Source organism: Leptidea sinapis, chromosome 18 (genome assembly GCF_905404315.1).
Source record: "Leptidea sinapis chromosome 18, ilLepSina1.1, whole genome shotgun sequence".
NCBI classification, from domain to species: Eukaryota; Metazoa; Arthropoda; class Insecta; order Lepidoptera; family Pieridae; genus Leptidea; species Leptidea sinapis.
In genome coordinates, this window is record NC_066282.1 from 8,459,970 (window position 1) to 8,482,089 (window position 22,120).

Consider the following 22,120-nt stretch of genomic DNA (forward strand, 5'->3'; position numbering starts at 1 on the left):
GTTGACAAATGACGTAGAGGTGAATATGTGGTTGACCATTTGAAGTAAGGGTATTATTATGCTCTAAACTTTGTTGCCACAGAGTCGAAGAAAGGAAAATAAAAGAAAAAAAGAATCTTACATCAACTTTATAACTATATTTTATGTACATATTCAGTTAACGGTAAGTATGGGTCGCTTGACCGCCTGTCTCCGACGGTTGCGTCTGTCTCGCTCCTTCCTATCCGTCGTGGCTGTTCGGAACAGTTGCAGACTCTCTCGCTCTTCCACGTCGCGATGCATCCATTTCAGCGCGTGTACATTGAATCCTACCATGTCCTGTAAAAAAATTATAATGTAATTCAAGAGCTTCATTTACAAAGGACAAATGAGTTGACGACTCTCGCATCGAAGGGTTTGTTCTGATGAATTAAAATTAAGTGACGACCAATTATAATTATGGCCGACATATTTGATCCATGGACACATACATTCATAATAATCGATTTTGTTGCTAATGCCTACATAGGTAGGTACATTTTTAAATGAAATTGATTGTATGAAAAATTACAATTATTCAATTCGATATTATACAGTTTATTTTTATATATTTTAGTTTATTTATATTACGATAAAAAATATTAATTTTAGTCTCGCCGTCAATCTTATTAGTCTGTGCTGTCACTGTCACACGCTCTCGACCTTCGGTTGTGTTGCATGTTCTCAGTGTTTCAGTAATTCTGTTTTTATTTAATCCTACTTAAAACTCGGCTATTCTAACGGACACGGATTTGATTTTTGGGGTTAGTACTAGGTATTAAGTAGTTGATTGCCTTGTTTGTTGGTTAATATAAAAGTACGTTTACTTACACTTTCATATTGTAAACATAATCAATATATCTAAAAATAATTTTAAATCATTGTAATCGTAATAGTTTTATATCCTATATTTGTATCATAAATGTTTTATTGACTGCCCAATTATAACCTTAAAATGTGACCATTTTTAAAATTAATGCGATATCCTGAAGTGTCCATTTTATAAATAATATTTGAACAGAATCTGTAGATAATTTAAAATATTTCAAGGATTTTTTCATTGCCAAATGTGCTGGAGCGAATAATGTAATCGTGAGGAAACCAACAAACAACAAAGCGAAGTACAAAGATATTACACAGACCTGTGTTCTTTTTAAATTTGAAGTTTACGGCTTGGCATCTTGCACAAAATACAATTAAATTAAGCCATTGTCTGTTGAATGTCAAAAGACACATACACATTTTTGACATGAACCTATTTAAGAAGTTGTCATTGGAGTACAGTTTACTCGTTTGGTTATAATCATTACAATCAAGTTTGCGGGTTTATCAAAAAAAAAATAACTATTTTTCGTATCACAGTTCTTCGATAACACTTCCCATAAAGCCTCACCTAGTATCGCGGTCATCTGGAGGGCAAATCCAAATTGGTGTTAACAAATTCTAGCAATGTCACACACAGCTACAGTGTTATCGATGTGCGAGTGAGGGTAACGTATGACAAGTTTGTGTATTCGTTCTTTTTCTATTGACAAAACGACGAAATATATTTTTATAATTATTCATATGAATAAGATTGTTGAACAAAAACTGACATGTCAGTTACTGCACGAAAGAAAAGTCCCTCCATTGAAACCTTACTGTTACTGCGGTTACCATATTTAATGGGGCGCTAGCATCTGCACGTTCGTTATGGTTCGCTCGTAATAAACATATATTATACATATTTAATTGAAGATTTTAATAAGAGACAGCAGATCCTATCAACTTGGCGTTAATCCTCACCCTCAGCTCAGTGAGTTTGATCGCTGCCTTCGCCTGGATCTGGATGATGTGCTTCAGAAGCTGGTGGTTGGCAATGAGCGGCGCGTGGTGGATCCGCAGCAGGAATAGCGCCAGCCGGCAGACCAGCTCGGTGCAGTCGGAGCGCTCCAGAATGTTGGGCAACATCTTGAGAATTTCGCACGCAGAGTTGAACGGCACCAACAAAAGCGCTTCCTCCAAGTCGCTACAATAAAACAGAGAAAACTAGAAGCCAGCCACTTCACCTACGAGCGTCGGGTTATAAGCGCAGTACAACATGTTCCGAGTCGTATCGCAGAACGTTAAATCAAATCAAAATCACTTTATTCATCTAGGGCACGGCCATCTAAGTCTTTTTACAACTACCCACCATTACGCTTTCGCATGAAGGGATCAGCAATAAAACAATTATTCAAGAATTCATCATCCTTGTCGAGTGGGTAAGTCACCTCGATCGTATTCTCTTCACAGTCTCCAGCAGGAAGTCCTCGGGCGTCCAACAGTTGTAGGCCGCCATCAACAGCGGAGGTTGCACGGCGGCGCCCCGGGCCTCGCTCGCGAGCTGCCGGTACTCCGCCCCCACACACAGGCACTCGAATATTGAGTCCGCCTGTACAGACATAATACAGAATACATGAAAGAAAGAAAACTTTTATTTGATCACTACACTACAATGAACACAACACAATAAAACATTATTACCAGTGGGAGGCTCCTTTGCACAGGATACCGGCTAGATTATGGGTATTATACCTACCACAACGGCGCCTATTTCTGCCGAGAAGTACATAGTAATGTGTAAACATTACTGTATTTCGGTCTAAAGGGTGCCGTAGCTAGTGAAATTACTGGGCAAATGAGACTTCTGACGCATCAAGGTGGCGAGCTCAATAATTGTAGTGAAGCTCGGAATTTTTGAGTTTTTCAAGAATCCTGAGCGACACTGCATTGTAATGGGCAGGGCGCATCAATTATCATCAGCTGAACGTGCTGCTCGTTTCGTCCCTTATTTTCGTAAAACTAATTAAATCAATCTACATAATACTGATAAATAAAATAAAAATTGTAGATATAGGGTCACTTGTGACCAAATCTAGGTCACTTAGCATCTGAAGCTGCAGCGCTAGTTTTCAGTGGGAGCCTTAACAAGTGAAGTCACGGACAACGAGGTATTTGCCTACTACAGTATATTATAAAATAAAATACGCAGATAAGAATCAAACAAATAATAAAAAAGATTAATAATATACAAAAACTTAGAAGGTCTGGTGTAATTAAATTAATAATTATCAACAATAAAATTAACTAAAAGTGTTCAAAAAAAATTAGAAAAAATTCCTAAGCCACAATTAGGTGAGAAAAGCGGATAAAAGGGGAAACAAATTATTATCTCCTAAACTACGCAAAATTGTAGAACATACATAGGGGTGATTCGGATACTCATCACCATGAGGCTTTCAAATTTTAGCTTTGGACGTCATCTTCTCGGCCACCATGTATTCTGTTATTTTTAATCCACGTATATATCAATCGAACCTGAATCCGCAATTTAATATGTGAATCTTAAATTCGAAATCCATATAGTATTGAAAACACTATCTGAAACATTCATACAAATAACAAACCAATTCCTCACAACAGATTGAAATATCAATCTTGGATAGCTAGACACTTGCCATTGCAAAGATGTGGGATCTCTGTTTTCTCTTTTAATATGTGTGCCGATCCACTACCGCGCAATTAGCAATCAGCTTTCCAATTCAAATAAATATAATTAAACATAGGGCAAACGAGGGCAATGCCCGCACAAATTCAAATATTTTTATTCAAAATAGGATGAGACATCACTTATTCAAAGTAAAAAACTATCACCCATTCCAAAACGAATGCCTCAGACCTGGGCCAGAAGAATAGTCGCAACAAACTCAGCGGGCTTTTTTTTTCATCAAAAAAATATATTTACAAAGTTATATTCTACAATTGAATTTATTATTTAAGCCTGAGGGCGGTCGCTCCATTCCCAATCATTGGTATCATTAAGAAAGTCATTTATGTTATATTAACCACACAAACGTTTTTTAACAATTATTCTTTTCAATAACTTTTGATTGAACATTTTCTGGGATCTCGTTGTAAAAGCATATACGTCGCCCCACAAAAGACTTAATAACTCGACTTAGCCGAGTAGTAGGCATTATAAGTTATAATATTTATTAAGAAGGAAACCCGAACTACAAACAAATTAATGAAACAAAAATACCAGTTAAATGCAGGTATCAAAAAAGAAACAATGTTTTAATACTTTTTATTAAACTTCGATATTAAAGTGGACTGTATATAGTTTGGTAGGCGTAATAAAACCATCGTAAACAGTTACAATGTTCAGTGCTCACACGGTCATACGCTTACATAACGTATAGCCGACCTCTCAGCCCAATAATGCGTGATAATTATCGCAAATTTTTAGGGTGTGCGTTAGCTAGTTTTCAATGTATAGCCAAGTGGTTAGCGATCCTACCTTATAAGCTAGAGGTCCCGGGTTCGAATCCCGGTAGGTGCAAGCATTTATATGATGAATATGAATGTTTGTTTCCGAGTCATGGATGTTTAAACGTATTTATGTATGTTTATATGAATTTATGTATGTTTAGGTAAGTATATTGTCTTAAATATATCGTTGTCTTGTAACCCATAACACAGGCTATATATGCTTAATTTGGGGCAAGATAATTTGTGTAAAAGTGTGTCAATGCTATCTCTCCAAGCGTGGCTGACTGTTTACGGCGTGTCAATCAAAAAAGGTTACAATAACAATAGATTCGCTTGCAATAAGGAAATTTAAAATGAAATGTTACTCACCGCTTTCTCCGCTCCAATTGTCTTCTTCGTTGGCATATTCAACCCCGGCAGACCAGGTACAGTCGTCTGCAAAAAATTTTGTTAGTTCATTTTTTGTTATTTTCGTTGTTATGAAATTTAGTAGACAAAATCTTAAAAAGTTTCAAAATCTTGTAGACATTTTTATAGCGATAATTACCATGGTTTCTTAGCATGAGCGGATGTAGGTGGCTTTATTATGAGGGTAAGGCGAAAATTAAACTTAAAATTTCCGTAAAATCCGTTAACCGAATATGTCTACCAAATTTCAAGTCTCTACTTCCCTTATGGTTCCAGAGATATCGTGATGAGTCAATACACAGGTGGAAATCTCTTATATATATAAAGATTATTATATTTAGGCACTAATTCGATTGCTTTTATGCTATTACTGGTAGGCGCCTGACTTTGACAACATTAATTTAACCGTATATTTTGTGAACGATTGGAATGAATGTTATCAGTGACTACTATATTCAACCCGGCCTAACCGTTTCTGAGATTAACGTGCACAGACAAAAAGGTAAACTTCTAAAAATTGCATTTTGAGCTCGGTTACATAACAAAAAGTATGAGAAGTGTTTAACACACAGACAGATATTTCTACGATTTTACCATATTATGTTAAAATGAATATTAATTTACTTTTCACATTATTGTGTATAATATTCATATCACAAAACCCGCTTGGATTTTGTGATATGAATAAATATATGGACTTTTGCAATAAGTTTTTGGGTAGGTAATGAGAATATTGTTGGTAACAGAAATAAAATTTGAAACAAAATTTATAAACTATGCGGGACTCGAACCTGAGAGTTGAACAAGGCATACAAAATTTATCAACGATACATCACTCGAACGGTTGGCTCAGTTGGAAGAGCGCTTGCACGGAACGTTGGAGGTCGCGGATTCGAGTCCCGTATCGTTCATAAATTTTGTTTTCAAATTTTATTTCTGCAATTAATCCCAGAAGTGAGGATTATCACTTTAAAAACATAACAAATTGTTTGGATTAGCAAGAGCCAATCAAGTCAATTTCCTAATATGCAAATATTGGGGTTGAGCAGGTTATCAACTGTAAAGTAGATCCTGTAGATGAAGCCACAACCTGAGAGTTTAACAAAGAAGCATACACAATTTATCAACGATACATCACTAGAACGGTAGGCTCAGTCGATAGAGCGCTCGCACGGAACACGAGAGATCGCGGGTACGAGTCCCGCATCGTTCATAAATTTTATTTGTGTAATTATTCCCAGAAGTGAGGGTTATCACTTTAAAAACATAACAAATTATATTGCTGGTAACTGACGTGTTGTTCTCCAGTGGCCAGACCCTCGTCGGCCTCATCCGTGTCTCCCAGCACCAGCGGTTCGTCCGTGCGAGAGTACAGTCGGAGCGAACAATCGGAGCCGCACGAAACCACGTGAAGGCCGCCGGAACCCACACTCAAGTCTCTGCACTCGCCTGAATGACCCTGGATACATAAAAAAACTACGTTTTTAAAAACAGACTTCAAAAACTCAAAAGTATAAAATAACTTAACAGATATTTAATTTAATACACCTCTTATACCTTTAATACTAATAAAATACTATTATTTGTATGTGTTTCCTATTGATAGGGTTTAAGTCGGTGCTTGCCCACTTGGGTTGTTTGGTTCTAGACGAAGCTATCCCGGTCAAAGTCACACGTGGAGAGTGTAGGTACCTACTATTACATTTGGCTTGGCATTTTTACATGGCATGATTTTATGAACTTAAGTAATGTACATTAAATGAAAACTACTGGACCAAATGACAAACATTCTGCATCAATCTAAAGAAGAATCACGAAAATAGGATCATAATCATAAATCTCAGTGTAATCGGTGTACATACATATAACAAAATCCGATGGAATTGAGAACCTCCTCCTTTTTGAAGTCGGTTAAAAAACGAACTAATTTCACAACGCACATGTGTTTTACACATCTAAAGAATATTTCATAGATAAAGTCGAGTTACTAAGTCTCTTGTTGGGCGATGTATTTTCCGGGAGCATGTTGCTTTTACATCATGGTCCCGGAAAATATACAAAACCATATGATACGAAATTGAAAAGCATTTGTTACTAAACGTTTGTCTGTTTATTATTATAACAAAAATTAATTTATTAATGATACCACAGATTAGGAGTGGAGTGACGGCCCGCAGGCTATATAAAAATATATTTTTTTGTATTTTACTAGTGGGAGGCTCCTTTGCACAGGATGCGGGCAAGATTATGGGTACCACAACGGTGCCTACTTCTACCACGAAGCAGTAATGTGTAAACATTATTGTGTTTCGTTCTGAAGATTTTGTATGTGCATAAAAATCTATAATCACATCCCAAAGATAAAAAGAGAGGTATCGTCAAATAGGAATTTATCATCTAAATTGAAAATATACTTTATTAAAAACTGCTTATATTCATCAGACGAATATTTTCAATTAAAAACTTGACTATATACTATATAATACTACTACTAATCTTTTGTTAAATTGATATTATTGTAACTAATGATTTAGAAATGTATTTTGTAAAATTTGCACGTCATAAATGTGGCAAACATGTACTTTATAATATTTATGAAACATTAATCTAGTTTAGTCTAGTCTACACTCTAACTAACACTATACTAGTTTATGCAAAAAAAAACTTTGACTTTAAGAGCGCCGTAGCTGCGTTTTGCACTCCATTACCAGTCTGTGGTAACATATTAAAAAAAAACTCACATGCAGCGTGATGATATTGTCATATGAATCCGCGTCCCACTGTTTCACTTTCCCATCCTTCGAGGCCGTGAAGAAGTAATGCGTGCTGGGAACGAACGCAAGTGCGGTCACCGAGTCGTTGTGCGCGAAGATCGACTTGTGACAGTCCCCGAAGTCCATGCCCCAGATCTTGACATTCCTGTCCGAAGACCCGGTGGCGATCAGAGCGGAGTCATAGCTGATGTCCAGAGATAGTACGGGCAACTTGTGACCGTAGAGGGACAGGTAGAACTGTAATTATTATTTAAAAAAAAACAAGGATTTTTACGCTTATTTATACAGTACAGAACTTGAACAAAAAAAAACTAATAGGACATATAGATTCACACCGTCTTCTGCTTTCCGGATCACCCAATGTCCCATCTGAGCTATTATAGTCTTGGATATAGTGGCGAAATTTACCTTTGTATTCTAATATTATTGTAGCTGTTTCTCATTAAAACACGAATAAAACTACATTTATTTTAATTGAAACCTCGATCTAAAAAATCGATTTCTCGCCCCCGAAATCACCTGTATACTAAATTTCATTAAAATCGTTGGAGTCGTTTCCGAGATTCAGATTATATAAATATATATTTAAAACCGAATCCGCGTCCGGACACTAGCTCGTTTACAGATATAATATATATAAGCGAAGGATAAAATATATATTATAAGGAATCGGTCTTTCGTTGGCGATCTTTGGGGGAGGCCTTTGTCCAGCAGTGGACGTCTTCCGGCTGAAATGGTGTGATCTAATTACCTTAAATGTGTCAAGGAAGAATATTTTGACAGTTGAATCCAGAAGAGCTACAGCGATGAACTTGTTGTTGGGTGATATCCTGACCGCCGTTACACTCTCCTCCAGCTCCAGGGTCCGCGTGTGAAGCAACGATAGAACCTGCAACGGCAAGCGAGAATTAAGTTGTTGAGCCAAGGTTTATTTAAAAAAAATACATAGAAAGTCTATTAATATACTTAACAATAATTATCTACTAACTAATTACGATCAATATATACTCATTTTAATGCTTACAAATAAATGTTTCCCAATCTTATGTTCTAGTCACACTAGACTAGAGCGGCCGAGTCGACGCACGCACACATACACACGATTTACACGGCCGCTAAGCAATCTTGGGGAGACAAAACTATTGAGTGTCACGCCGTACACCGATGAGACTGGTCACCGTCCGAGTTAAATTAGCTGCACCGCGCGGTCCGCGTCGTCAATCTTTTTATATGTACCAACTCAAGCGCTCTAGACCAGTGCCTTTGAAAATAATATAATATATAATATTGATACATTTTTACACAAATTATCTCGCCCCAAACTAGGCATAGCCTGTACTATGGGTACAAGATAACGATATATTTAATACAATATACTTACTTAAACATACATAAATACATATAAACATCCATGATTCGGAAACAAACATCTATATTCATCATATAAATGATTGCACCTACCGGGATTCGAACCCGGGACCTTTAGCTTAGTAGTCAGGGTCACTAACCATTCAGCTATATGGGTCGTCAAATGATAAAATTGAAAAAAATTAATAGTTGGAAAAGGAAGAGAATATAACAAAAATGAAAGGAAAAATAATTTACGGGCGGCCTGAGGTCGCGAAGTGGAAAAGGAGGGGTGTTTTAAGGTAAATAACGGTTTTTCTCGATTATATTTTATTAATATTTTTTTACACTATCGGAAAGTAGAGATTTTGACGAACAGAAAACATTTTTGGAAAATATTAAAAATGTTAATTTAAATTTATTTTGACGGGTCAATTTTCGATGGAAAATAAGGGTTCTTTTTCGATATTTGAGTCAAAATAAAGTGAAAAAATAATTATTTAAATTCTAATAAATTAGAGTGTATTTGGGACATAAAACGGTAAATTTTCACCAAAATTCGTGAAAAAAAAAAATGATTTTGGAAAAGATAAAAATAAAAAAATGATTTTTCGAATTGCGAAACGTCACGTGTTCGAGTACCGCACCGTTCATAAATTTTGGTTACAAATTTAATTTCAATAATTAATCGCAGAAGATTGGATAATCACTTAAAAAAATTGTTTATCATTAAATTATTTTTATCCAATGAGAAAATTTTTTTTTCGACTCATTCATTTTATTTAATTCTCGTCCATTGATTGTGGTTTAGTAGAGATGTTATGAGTAACAAGAGCCTTATAGTAGCTGAAGTATGATACAAATGGTCTATCAACTAACGTCAGGGTAAATATTCACCCTGGTTACTTCCTAACACATCAAAAGTATAACTTTAATAAGAGAACTAAGTTTCAACAAATTTACAAGCAGTTTATAATAACCTTTGCCTTAGACTCTCCTGTAGGATCATCAATCAACTCGAACTGCCATAGTTTCACTGTTTTATCACCGCCCCCGGAGTAGCAGCCTCTCTGAAAATATTGAAAAATTAAAGATTAACCATGAAATTAATGAAAAAGAATCTTATTAGCAGGCATCTACAGCATCCATTTCTGTGTGATTCTATTGCTGTTAAACGCAAAAGCACCTAACACACTCAAATATTGTAATATATCTCTCTTGCAATATGCAGGTTCGTAGGTGCAAGAGTTGCAAGGATTCCAAGCAGGAGACAATATAAATGAAAATTGCTTTTGAGGGTCGACGAGGTCTAAAAATCGACCTCAATAATTAACACAAGTTCTTATTTGAAACTTTAAAGATACTATATAAGTTGTGATACATACAAAAGTATTATAAAAATGACTCATATTAAAGTATAATACGTTAAAAACTCAAGTCGATAAGAGTGCAAAATATTATAGATAAAAAACTCTGCAAGTAAATAAAATAGAAATAAACTAGAGATAGTCTTTTTTTATAAATTTCTTGATGTTACCCATGGATTAGGATTAAATAGTTATAAATTCTGAATATTTATTATAGTTATTTTAAAGATTTTTTATTTAGAATATATTATATACTCGTAAATAAGGCTTTCTTTTTTCTACGTAACTTTAAGTGGTGCTCGATTACAAATTTACCATATCAGGTGTGAGACCAATTGCGGCGCAATTGGTGGAGTGCGCGGGAACCTGCTCGAGTATTGTCGCAGCGGCCACGTCCACCAATAGCAAGCTGCCGTCTGCGCATCCGACCAATGCGTGCCGGTCACCCGGCGCGAAACACGCGCTGATTGGTCGACCACATGGCACCGCCACCGTGCGGAGACATGATTGGCTGCTTCTGTTACCGCGTTACAATAATTAATATTAATAATTTTAATGGGATATAGAATAGCTAAAACTACATAACAACTTTTTGTTCTACTGAAATAGGAGATATAAAAAAACCGAAACACCCCCTATATTGAAACTCTGATTCGATTCCCCATTAATAGTACAACTATATATTACTTTACAACTAAAGAAAATGTGTTTCATGATGATTGAAATGAATGGAAATTCATTATACAGAGAATAGCCATTAACAGTTATGTTCATCGTTAGTAATCATAAAATGAAAAGAAAATTAAAGCCTGCATCGTCTTCGTAAGCCTCTAGATGAAATGTTATGGAATTGCATTCCACTCCTCTTCAATTGTGATTTGGCCGGGTTTATTTACCGTACGGTGTATTGAGGATCCTTCTTTCATATCAATATAATTACCCTTTTAACCGACAAAACATAGGTATATTTGAATTTTAAACTATTTCATAAATATCATGATTATTTTTAATACAATATAAAAAAAAATGTTTCCTTACTAATGTGTTGAAGGAAATAGTTTTATAAGTACCTATTCCACAATTTGATGGAGTCAACTGAAGCTGACAGAACAGCCAGGTTATCTGAACTCATCGCTACACATCTTGGTTCCCTCTGATGTCCCGGATGAGTTATTTGCTTGAGACATTTCACTGAAAAATAATACATAACACTTTGAAATTAAAATAGATAAAGTCCTTCTTAATGTGATTAACTCAATCCTAGATTATATAGAGAAATAATAGAACCAATTATTTATGAACTACAAAACTTAATAAAATCTTTATAATTATTTGAAATGATGAAGCCATTACTTTATTGATGTGATTTTTGACAAACAGGATATCATTATTACACTTATATTTATAATATCCGGACGACCGAGCTGTGCTCGGATTTTTACAAGGTACAAAACTTGAACAAAAAAAAAACTTTCCAGATCACCCAATGTACCTGAGAAATTATAGTCTTGTTTAAAGTGACGAAATTTACCTTTGTATTCTAATGTTATTGTAGGTGTTTCTCATTAAAACACGGATAAAACTACGATAAACCGAGAATCAGATATGTATTTATAATATATATATACAAGAATTGCTCTTTTAAAGATATATCTTTAAAAGAGTCATATCTTATAAGATATGACTTGTCAAAATGTAATATGAGGCACTAAAATCTGTTAATATTAATTTTTGCTTCAAAATAAAAAATACTGTTAATTTCAAGTGAATTCAGGAAAAACACACCAAGACAAAAGATTTGAGATGTTATTGATAATAAAATGACTTTTAACAGTAGTAAATAAATAAAAAGAGAAATAAACCTTCGTTTCCTTCAGTTATATCCAAGCTATGCAGTTCAACCGTGTTAGTAGATAGAGTAACTCCTAATCTCAGCTCCCCGGTCACACCGAGGAGCAATGTAGCAGATTTTATTTTGGCTGATAACTTAACAGAGCTCAGCCGTCTTACTTCATCAGACAAAGTAAGGACTTCAGGTATTTCTGAAACAGTTGGCTCTTCTGAGTTCTCTGTTTGTTTCCTAAAGAAGAATAAATATATGTATATTCAATATGGATCAATACAAATAATATGGCAGAATAGATTCAACAAAACTGTAACGAGTCAAGAGCAGCGGGTTTCAGAGAGGTGGCGCTAGTGTAGCGGTGTGAAGTGTGAGGCGAGTCGTGGAGGGGAAAGGAAAGGGGGTGAGGTGGGGTGCGGTGAGGAGAGGAGAGGGGTGGCGAAGGGTAAATAATGCCTTGCTCGGGATTAAATTGATTATTCTGCCGTGTTAAAGTGCTGTTAAATGATTCCGAGACCGTATATTTGACAGTTAAAAGTTATAATTGTAAAATCTGTACATAATACAGTGGTTTGTGTTGGAATTCTGTTTTATTTTCCCTGACTGCTTTACAATTACTAAAATATAAGATACAATTAAAAAATCTATAATAATTATAACGTATATATAACTAAAAAAAACGCACATTATGTAAGAAAGGCAGGTCCTATTTGAAATTTTGGCTTAGTAAATTTACTGAAAAACAATTGAAACTCCTTTCTTCTTCTGCGATTTTGTTGTGAACTTATTATTTTCAATATTTTTACAACCAGACAACATCAAATGAACGATCTTGTAGTTGATAGATCAACATCCTATAAATATATTGCATAGTAATAATAAAAATTCATATTTATTATAGAGAGGAAAAATGCGCAATTTTTAGATTGCATTTTTTTTATATATTTTTAAGAAAGCCAACAGCTAGTTGTGCTGCCTAATTAATAAAAAACAAACATATTAGACTTGATCTAATAAAAGGATTCCAATTATATTTGATGATAGACTTTTTAAATATAAATAAATAAAAACTACTAAAATAAATAAAATAAAATAATATACAACATATAGAAATATATAAATTACGTAGGATTTTATAACGTCTTTTTTAGCTTCCAACATTTCGAGTCACGTGGGGTTATGGTAAGGACAAACCTCTTAACCGTATCTTTGAAAAAATGAATATACAGAATAGCGCAACAATTAAATAAACACGCAGGTAGAAAACTACTTAAGGCGGTGGACCGAACCAATGGCCTTGAGGAATCGAGCGGAGCTAGGTTACCTCTCCTGTACAAGATCGCCATAGTTTTAATTCAGAATATGAAGCATTTTTAATTTATTACAAACACAACACTATTTTCTTTACAAAAATAACAAAACTATGTCATGTTAAATAGTATTGGTAAACAGTTAATAATATTTCAAACAATTTTTATCTAGATTGAATGATTAACATGGCTCCAATTGTAACGGCCTTACAAATAAACTTGGTATAAAGTTATAACTAATGATAAACATGCAAAATGTTTGCAATATCGTTGACAACACTGTCAATACAATGATAATTCTCAAGCTTTCCGAATGACAAGTTGCCTTGTAAATAAACGCGGGAAACGTTATACGTCCGAACAAACCATTCGTAAGCAAAATGTCTATTTGTAAACATTTTACATATTCATGGTTTATGCTTAGTTATAATTTTATGCCAATTTTTACTTGTAAGGCCGTAAAAGTTAGGGTACTTCGATGATTTTTTTTGCAATGTCTATTAAAAATTGAAATGTAAATAAAAAATGAATTTTCTTCTCATATTCTGTAGACATATAAGTATTTTTGTATAAATAAAAGCTTTATATAAACCGTTAAGAAATGGGTTCCATTATGCGCTATTTTGTCGATTTCTTGGAATAGCGGCCAGAACTACGCGCGGCTCCTTGATTACTTACAGAATGTTCCGAAACCATATTATGGAATGTTGATCAGGTAATAAGGTGAATTATGTATTTTTCATTAAGGTTACACTATATTTTATCCCTGTGTTCATTTAATGTCGCCTTTTTAACCGACTTCAAAAAAGGAGGTTCACAATTCGTCTGTATGTTTTTTTAGCGCCAAGCCGTATACCTATTTCAAACGAACATTACAATAATATACTTACGCTAACTTTTTTCTTTGTTTTTTTATTCGTTTTGTCATACGAGTCTTTGCTTCATCGTCAGAACAAAACGAGAACAGTTCCAACAATGAATCGGTACCGAAGCATGCCAGACATGACTGTCCTAGGTCAGTCACTAGGCTCACAACACGGCCCTTGCCTCCTCTGACCAGTGTGCCAACTTGATGACATTGCAAAAGCTGTAAGAAATATAAGAATAAGAATAATAAAAATTTATAGAAGTCGAGGCCCATACATAACATCACCGTAATTTAATTTACTAAGCACTAGTGTTTCACAGTCTCAGAGCAGTTTCTGTAAAAACAGTTTATCTCTACACCCATGCTTTAAATCCTCTATTAAAGATTCTAAAACAGTTAGCTTATTGCCAACATTAAAACACCCAATGTCTTAATAACCATTACATCATCCAAACGAGTGTTGTAATGTTGTACTGAATTTCATAACAACACTCCTTTGTTTTTTTTCGATCCCTTCATGTGCAAAGAGTTTCAACAGACAGCCACATTCGTATTGCTCGATGCGTGGTATCCGTATGAATTTCAAAAAAAGAATATTTTTGTTTACACCTGTTCCACACTACCAGAAAATCGCATGCCGTCAAAAAAGTGGGTTATTCGGATCCCTGCCATTTTTCTTCGATATTTTTATTGTTTTGTTTACAAAAAATGAGCGATTCAAGTTTTGACAACACACCGCCAGATATTTTAAACGCTGTAAAAGAGCATAATATTCAATATTCAAGTGAATTTTAATATTTGCACTATATAAAATGTAATTTAGTAGTAAAATAAATAATTCATTCATTTATACTTAGTTTATTTGTATATAATCAGTAATGGATGATATTAGGTTACTACTAGGACTGGCTGTTTTAATGTTGGCAATAAGCTGACTGTTTCAGAATCTTTTAGAGGATTCAAATTCTGGGTGTAGACAAAGTCTTGTATGCAACTGTTGATAATTAGGTATTAAAACACTCATGTGATACTATTACCACACTCGGCTTCGCCTCGATAAACCCACATTCGTGTTTTAATGCCCCTTATTACTCAACAGTTGCATAAATAACTATTTATGTTACAAACTTGAATAACCAGTGGGAGGCTAGATTATGGGTACCACAACGGCGCCTACTTCTGCCGTGAAGCAGTAATGTGTAAGCATTACTGTGTTTCTGTGTGAAGGGCGCTGTAGCTAGTGAAATTACTGGGGAACTGAGACTTAACATCCTATGTCTCAAGATGGCGAGAGCAATTATTGTAGAGCTGCTCAGAAAATATTGGGTGTCAAGAATCCTCAGCGGCACAGCATTGTAATGGGCAGGGCTTATCAATTACCATCAGTTGAACGTCCTGCTAGTCTTGTCTTTTATGTTCATTAAAAAAAACCTTCTTGAATATCATAGTAGTATATTACCGAACTATCTTCTGTACCCTCTGAATCTTCCAGTTTAACAATTTCCAATTGTTGTGCTATTTTGTCTTCCTCCTTCACTTTGTCCGTCCAAACCAGTTTCCAAACTCTCAGCTCCTGATCCATAGTGCCTGTTACCAAGTATCTTTCCTCTTTTAGAAGAACAGCTGACCACACCTATTTTATAACAAAAATCTCTTTTTAATTTAATTTGTTGAAAGACAGTTTTATTTCGGTAACAATCAATATTCAAATATTTAATCAATGTTACACAAATTGCCACAACCTGAGAGTTGAACAAGACGTAGAAGATTTATCAACGATACGTCACTCGAACGGTTGGCTCAGTGGAAGAGCGCTAGCACAGAACGCGAGAGGTAGCGATGGCGGTCTCGAGTCCCGCATCGTTCATAAATTTAGTTTTAAAATTTAATTTGTGTAATTAATCCGAGAATTGAGGGTTATCACTTTAGAAAATAACAAATTGTTTATCAATGTTGTTGTTTTAATCAATATTTCTATCACATATTGAAAGTCAGAACAAATGTTATATCAAAATCACTTTATTCATGTAGGTTATGGAAATTACACTTATGAATGTTATACTTGTCTTTTCTTTTTACATTTACCATAACTTAGTAAAGGGTTGAGTTTTAATTAGAAGAAATGGCAAGGAATTCATATAACGTATTCTCCAGACCTTGCTGCGACGGACTACAATTTTTTTCGTGATTTGTACGATTTTCTTCGTGATAAAAAGTTTTCTTCTCAAGAGGCAGTACAAAATGCTTTCACACATTTTGTCGAATCTAAATCACCACAGTTCTATCGCAAAGGCATAAATGATTTCTATTAGATGGTAGCAATGTATAGATAATAATGGTAATTATTTTGATCAAATAAATACTATAGATAATTTCAATTTTTCAGTACAAATCGGAAATTTCATACTTTAACCCCTAATATATACGTATACAAAATTTATACAGATATAACATTCATTCAAATTAACACCTTATTTCCTGGCAGTAATGTTCAAAGTCTTATCTAAATGCTCATTAGGCCCACACGAGGCCGGAACATTTCGTTACAGCAATTGAATGTAATTATATAGCAAAATGATTAAAAACGTCAATTTAGTTATACAATTTTGTTAATTTGAAGGCGCATTTACTTGAAATACGACACTCGATATTTTTAAGTTTGCATATGCTGTTATTTGAACAATTTTTCACTGAACACTGTCATTGCGATGCGTTCTATTCAAACCGCGGTCGATACACAACTGAAAGAAAACTCTGCCTAATAGACGTGTAGGCAGAGTTTTGCTTCAGACAATCTTGAGCGTGATTGAGAATGTAGTTGTTTATTGTACGTCAATGGTAATTCTTTAATTAATTTCGCGGTGAAAAATGGACATCATAATATAATTTATTTAAAAAACAGCAGTTTAGTGAAAAAAGATTTACCTACCGATAAATTTTACAATTTTGATTGGTATGGTTGTGTTACTTTCGTCGTTCCAATTAATACTAAATCACTACTTATTCGCTGCTGGTTTATAAGTCCTGTACACATCTCAGCAGTAGTTAGTGGAGGATTCTGACATAAAAATATATGCAGTATGCACAAAAGATATGCATCACCTGAGAAGATTTTATGCAAGAAACTCAGCAGTCTTTTTTTAAATAATACCACATTACATAGAATTTTATACCAAGAAATAAAGTACTTTGTTTTGTTAGATTCTCATACCTAGAAGTTATATCTATTTGTTTAGGAATGGATGCAAGGTACATCCGATACATTAGCACTTAATCTAAAACCTCACCTCCATTTGATGTCCACCAAGAGTCTTAAAACAATGTTTGGTTTCCACATCCCAGAACTTAACAAAGGTGTCTTTCGAAGAGCTTACAACACAGTTCCTTCCATTAATGAAGAGAACACTTGTTATAGCCCCTTTATGTCCACTAAACCTTGCTACACCTGTTTCTGATACAACATCCCATAATATCACTTCCGTGTCCTAAAATGAAAAATGCTAATGAATTATACCAAGAATTGCTCAAACAACAAAAAGGTTAATGCCTCTGCTATGCTCACACGTCCAGCGCACCTATACAGCTGTTTTGGCGACAAACCCGGCGCGGCCACACGAGACGCTATACCCACTTGTGTTTACATTAGCTGAGGTAGGTAACATTATGTGGTTCATGTTAGGGGTTGCTAGATAAACAATCTTGGTTATTGTAAACAAAAAACGTGATTAGTGATAGATTTGTGCTGTTATATCGCCACCCTTTCAGAGTTGGACGAGAAATTGTGACTATTTTTCTAAACAGGTCATAATAAAAATACTGCAATTGAATTCTTTGTATTATTTTTACTATAGTGGAAACGCTATAATATGATATTATGATTTCTTTCAAAAAAAATATGTTAATGTTACTTTGTTAAACCGAGATCCAAGTAATTTTTCAACAAGATACATTAATGTTTAACACATCACTTTAAGGCCCTACAATTCATACATAAGGCCTTACAGAATATAAACTTTGTTGCTATGTAACATTTTAAAGTACTAGGGCTTGTCTCTTATCTATGGTCTGTATTATGATATAATTCAAAAATTGAATTTCTGCCACACAAAATTAAATTACAGCTGGAAATATAAACTTATCAATTTTGACGAAATACAAATTTAACAAAATATATTTTACCACCATTATGCCAGCTATATGGTAAACCCCAGTGGTAGTGTGTAAGCATTCTTTGTGTTTCTGGGCATGTAACGTCACAAAATGACGAGCACTACTGTGATGTCAACAAATTTGTACATGTCAATGTAGTGGTCTGGGCACATCACTTACCATCTGATGAACATCTTGCTTGGCTCGTCACAGCTATTTCTTGTTGAAATGAAATGTGCAGCCTATGTTTTTGTTAATCTTCTACTGTGCACTTTTATGCACAACTCTATCATCTTTTATTCAGCAATAATAAGCAAGCAATAAGTAATATTTAGGTGAACATTGTGGGATTACCTTTGACCCAGATACTATTCTGTGTCCTTGCTCATCATACTGCAGGCAAGTAACTGCTGATTTGTGGCCAGCAAACACACATACTATTTCATTGTTACTCAGCTCAAACACATTTATGTTACCATCGACATACCCTACAGCCATATGATTTCCTGTTGGACTGGCTGCTATTTGGGATACTATTGTTTTTTCGCCTGGAATAACTTGTGCCTGAAATTCAAAATAAGTTAATGAATTTGAGTCCTGATGGAGATCTTACAACCCCAGAGGAAGTTTGAGGAAAGTGTACTTGATTTCTTTGAGTATTCATAAACTATATCATCACAGAAATTCACTAAAACAAAGTTTATTTGATAGTTTGGTTGTATGTCAAAAGAAAGTTTTTTTTATAATAGAAGATAATCTATACTAATATTATAAAGCTGCAGTGTTTGTTTGTTTGTTTGAACGCGCTAATCTCTGGTACTACTGGTCCGATTTGAATGATTCTTTCAGTGTTGGGTAGTCCATTTATCGAGGAAGGCTATAGGCTATGTTTTTTTTCAAAATTAGGGATCTGTGATAAAATTGCTATTTTGGAACACAAGATGTAAAATCGAAAACCTATTTTTGTGTGCGCTGCAAAAACTATTGACAATAGAACAAAATGATGTACAATATATATATAGGCAATATTTTATTACTTATAAAACTATTGTGTGAATTATACTTTATATGGCAAAACAATGTTTGCCGGGTCAACTAGTTATTTTATAATAGTTGTAGGTGGTCGCTTGGAGTAAAATATTGTCTCGCCCTACTGATTACACCAAGTTTTTAAGAGGCCAATTTGGCCTTCTTTTTCAAGTGACCATGAAACTGAATATCACTTGATATATCGACACTGAGTATTCTGATACTGATATATATAATAGTATTTACAAGCTATTTTCAGCACTTAAAATCTACTGTGAGGTTTTGCTAAGTCTACTTCAAGTTGGTGAATTTATGCAAGCCTTAAATTTATTCACAGATGTAAGGTTTTCTCACTATTAATTCCTTCACTTTAGAGTCTAATAAAAGACATACAAATTTGGTAAACCGACAACACTTTGGTATGTAGTTGGTGATATAACAGCTGGTGTCTCCAGTATGAAAGGCCAGCGTTTCCACTACTGACACTCTTCCCTTATGGGTAAAAAAATTAACTAAACAGGGGCAGATCTATACTTTACTAGGCCCTGGGCTATAAGTATTTAGGGGTCTGCATAACTTATGAACTAATTGCCATTATTACAAATACTGTTTTTGATAATGTATTCTGAGTATAAGAAAGATCTTCTCTTTTATACTAATTTACTTATAAAATTATTGTAATTATCTACTATGGCTTACAGTTAATGTATCTCACATTAATTGCTACAGAGATGAATAGGTTTTGTATAGTATTGTTTATTTTTAATATTGTCCAACTTCAATGAATGCTGGGAACCCTTTGTATCTACGAGCACAGCCGAATGAGGATTCATATAGATCCGGCCCTGTATTTAAAACTGGTATAATTCTTTAGACTTTATGTACTAATGATTCTGCAGGATAATTTACGGTGTTTAGGTAAATCCTATTTTGTGTATATAATAATTACCTTCTCTCCTAATCGCATGTCCCATATCACAACATGTTCACATGCACCTACAGCAACATATCTTCCACTAATTCCATTTAAGGCTACATGAGTGCTGTTGCAATCAGGACTAGCAATTATATTAAACGTCCCACTTGGCGCATACCGTAAGTATTGTTTGGTCAAACCCATTGTACTTCATTAAATATTTTACTTTGGTAAAATTGTGAATCTACGCTAAACCATTTATTTATATTAAAATATATAACCACGTTGTTTTGTTTTGATTTCCAAACCGCAATTTTTTTTACTTTCTTCGTCCAATATAAGGGCAGGCAAAGGGTTCGAGCCCATACAGCCATGTCTTCGGCGTTTTTATCGCTTTTTTTCGTTTATAATTACTTCGCAGTATTATGTCAAGTCCGATTATATATTTTTTTTTGAAAGGCCGAAGCCAAGTCTTCCAAGTAATTCGAGATCAAAAATGTCATTGACAACAAGACAATTCAGAGATTATCAACATTTTCCTAGGTAGTTTAATAATAAACTTATTTTGATTAATAAAACATAATATAATAAATATATTACATACAAATATTTACATATATAATATGTTTATATTAAATATTTACAAATGTATTTGAAACTTGTAAATATTTTATATAATATATATATATATATATATATATATATATATATATATATATATATATATATATATATATATATTATATTTAATGGTTACAAAATAAACAGTTTCTGAAAAGCTTGATTTCAACGAACCGGAATTTCGATTTTTCATTAATTATATTTTTATTTTATATTTCATGATCTACTCAAATGGTTTTTAGCTTTGGCAGTATGCCCTTTAACCACTTTGCACAACGAGCGTATTATATTTAGGAGTTTTGAGTATCAAACCACATTTTCGATGTTGCGTGAACTGTAAAAGTATTTACTATTATTAACTGTAATAGTATCATATCATATTCATATTGTATAAAAGCAAAATATTCACTTTCCACTTTTATGCAAATATAAGATACACAATATACCGCTACGTAAACATGTAGGTATATTGTATAGGTATATCCTATTAATACGCACCTTCATTAACCCATATTTATAATTTAAACATATAAAATAATAATTTAATAAATAAACAAAAAGCAAGAAGTGCACATTCAATCACGATGATTGTCAGAAGCCGAATGCGGAATGAACAAAATAATATGGCAACCAGGCATACCTGTCTCAACGACCAAGATAATTTGTAACATTATTTACGTATTTCTTCTGTAGACGAGCCAAATGTTTAGAGCTTCTATCTTATTGCCAGTGTCATAGCAAATTTTGCACAATAAATTTACATTTTAAATATTGAATATATTTTATGCTATGTTACACAGAGAAAACGTTGTGCAATATTTAATTATATGAATATAGACTACACTTATAATTTTACAATGATAATTTAGTACATTTAAATACGCACAATTAAAAAGTTATTATTTGTTGTTGGCAAGACCATTGCTTACATTTTTGACCTCGAATTATAATTCCGCCTATAGTTATATTTTCCCGCCCAGGGTCTCAAACAATTATTATGTCATTTCAGTGCTAATAGTAAAATATCTCATTCCAGTTTCTATACTATAATACACTACTAATAACTATTTAGCTATACTACTTAGTACCTAAAACTAAACTACTACCGCCTTATTACAAAAAACTATATAAGTACGGGTTTAAACCAGAACTAAATAAACCAGCTTTGTTGCAGTTC

At 33.9% G+C, this 22,120-nt stretch overlaps 1 protein-coding gene across 1 annotated transcript; it reads right to left on the reverse strand.

Moving 5' to 3' along the window:
* Positions 1-114: 114 nt before the first annotated feature.
* On the reverse strand, positions 115-20,646 carry LOC126969532 (WD repeat-containing protein 3). Its single transcript, XM_050815012.1, has 16 exons — positions 20,356-20,646; positions 18,732-18,941; positions 17,516-17,713; positions 15,688-15,861; positions 14,251-14,447; positions 12,070-12,287; positions 11,278-11,398; positions 10,523-10,724; positions 9,821-9,910; positions 8,245-8,382; positions 7,461-7,730; positions 6,014-6,178; positions 4,681-4,746; positions 2,271-2,431; positions 1,804-2,026; positions 115-318 (listed from the first exon to the last, which is right to left on the reverse strand). The coding sequence occupies exons 1-16, from the start codon at positions 20,524-20,526 to the stop codon at positions 154-156; spliced, it is 2,769 nt and encodes a 922-aa protein (XP_050670969.1). The 5' UTR covers positions 20,527-20,646; the 3' UTR covers positions 115-153.
* Between the last annotated feature and the right edge of the window lie 1,474 nt (positions 20,647-22,120).

Excerpts from the sequence above, each read along its gene's own strand:
- LOC126969532 (XM_050815012.1), bottom strand. The coding sequence starts at position 20,526 with ATGGGTTTGACCAAACAATACTTACGGTATGCGCCAAGTGGGACGTTT. Across the intron at positions 17,714-18,731 it reads GAATAGTATCTGGGTCAAAG|GACACGGAAGTGATATTATG; the intron begins GTAATCCCACAA and ends TTTTCATTTTAG. Across the intron at positions 15,862-17,515 it reads TTGGTGGACATCAAATGGAG|GTGTGGTCAGCTGTTCTTCT; the intron begins GTGAGGTTTTAG and ends GTTATAAAATAG.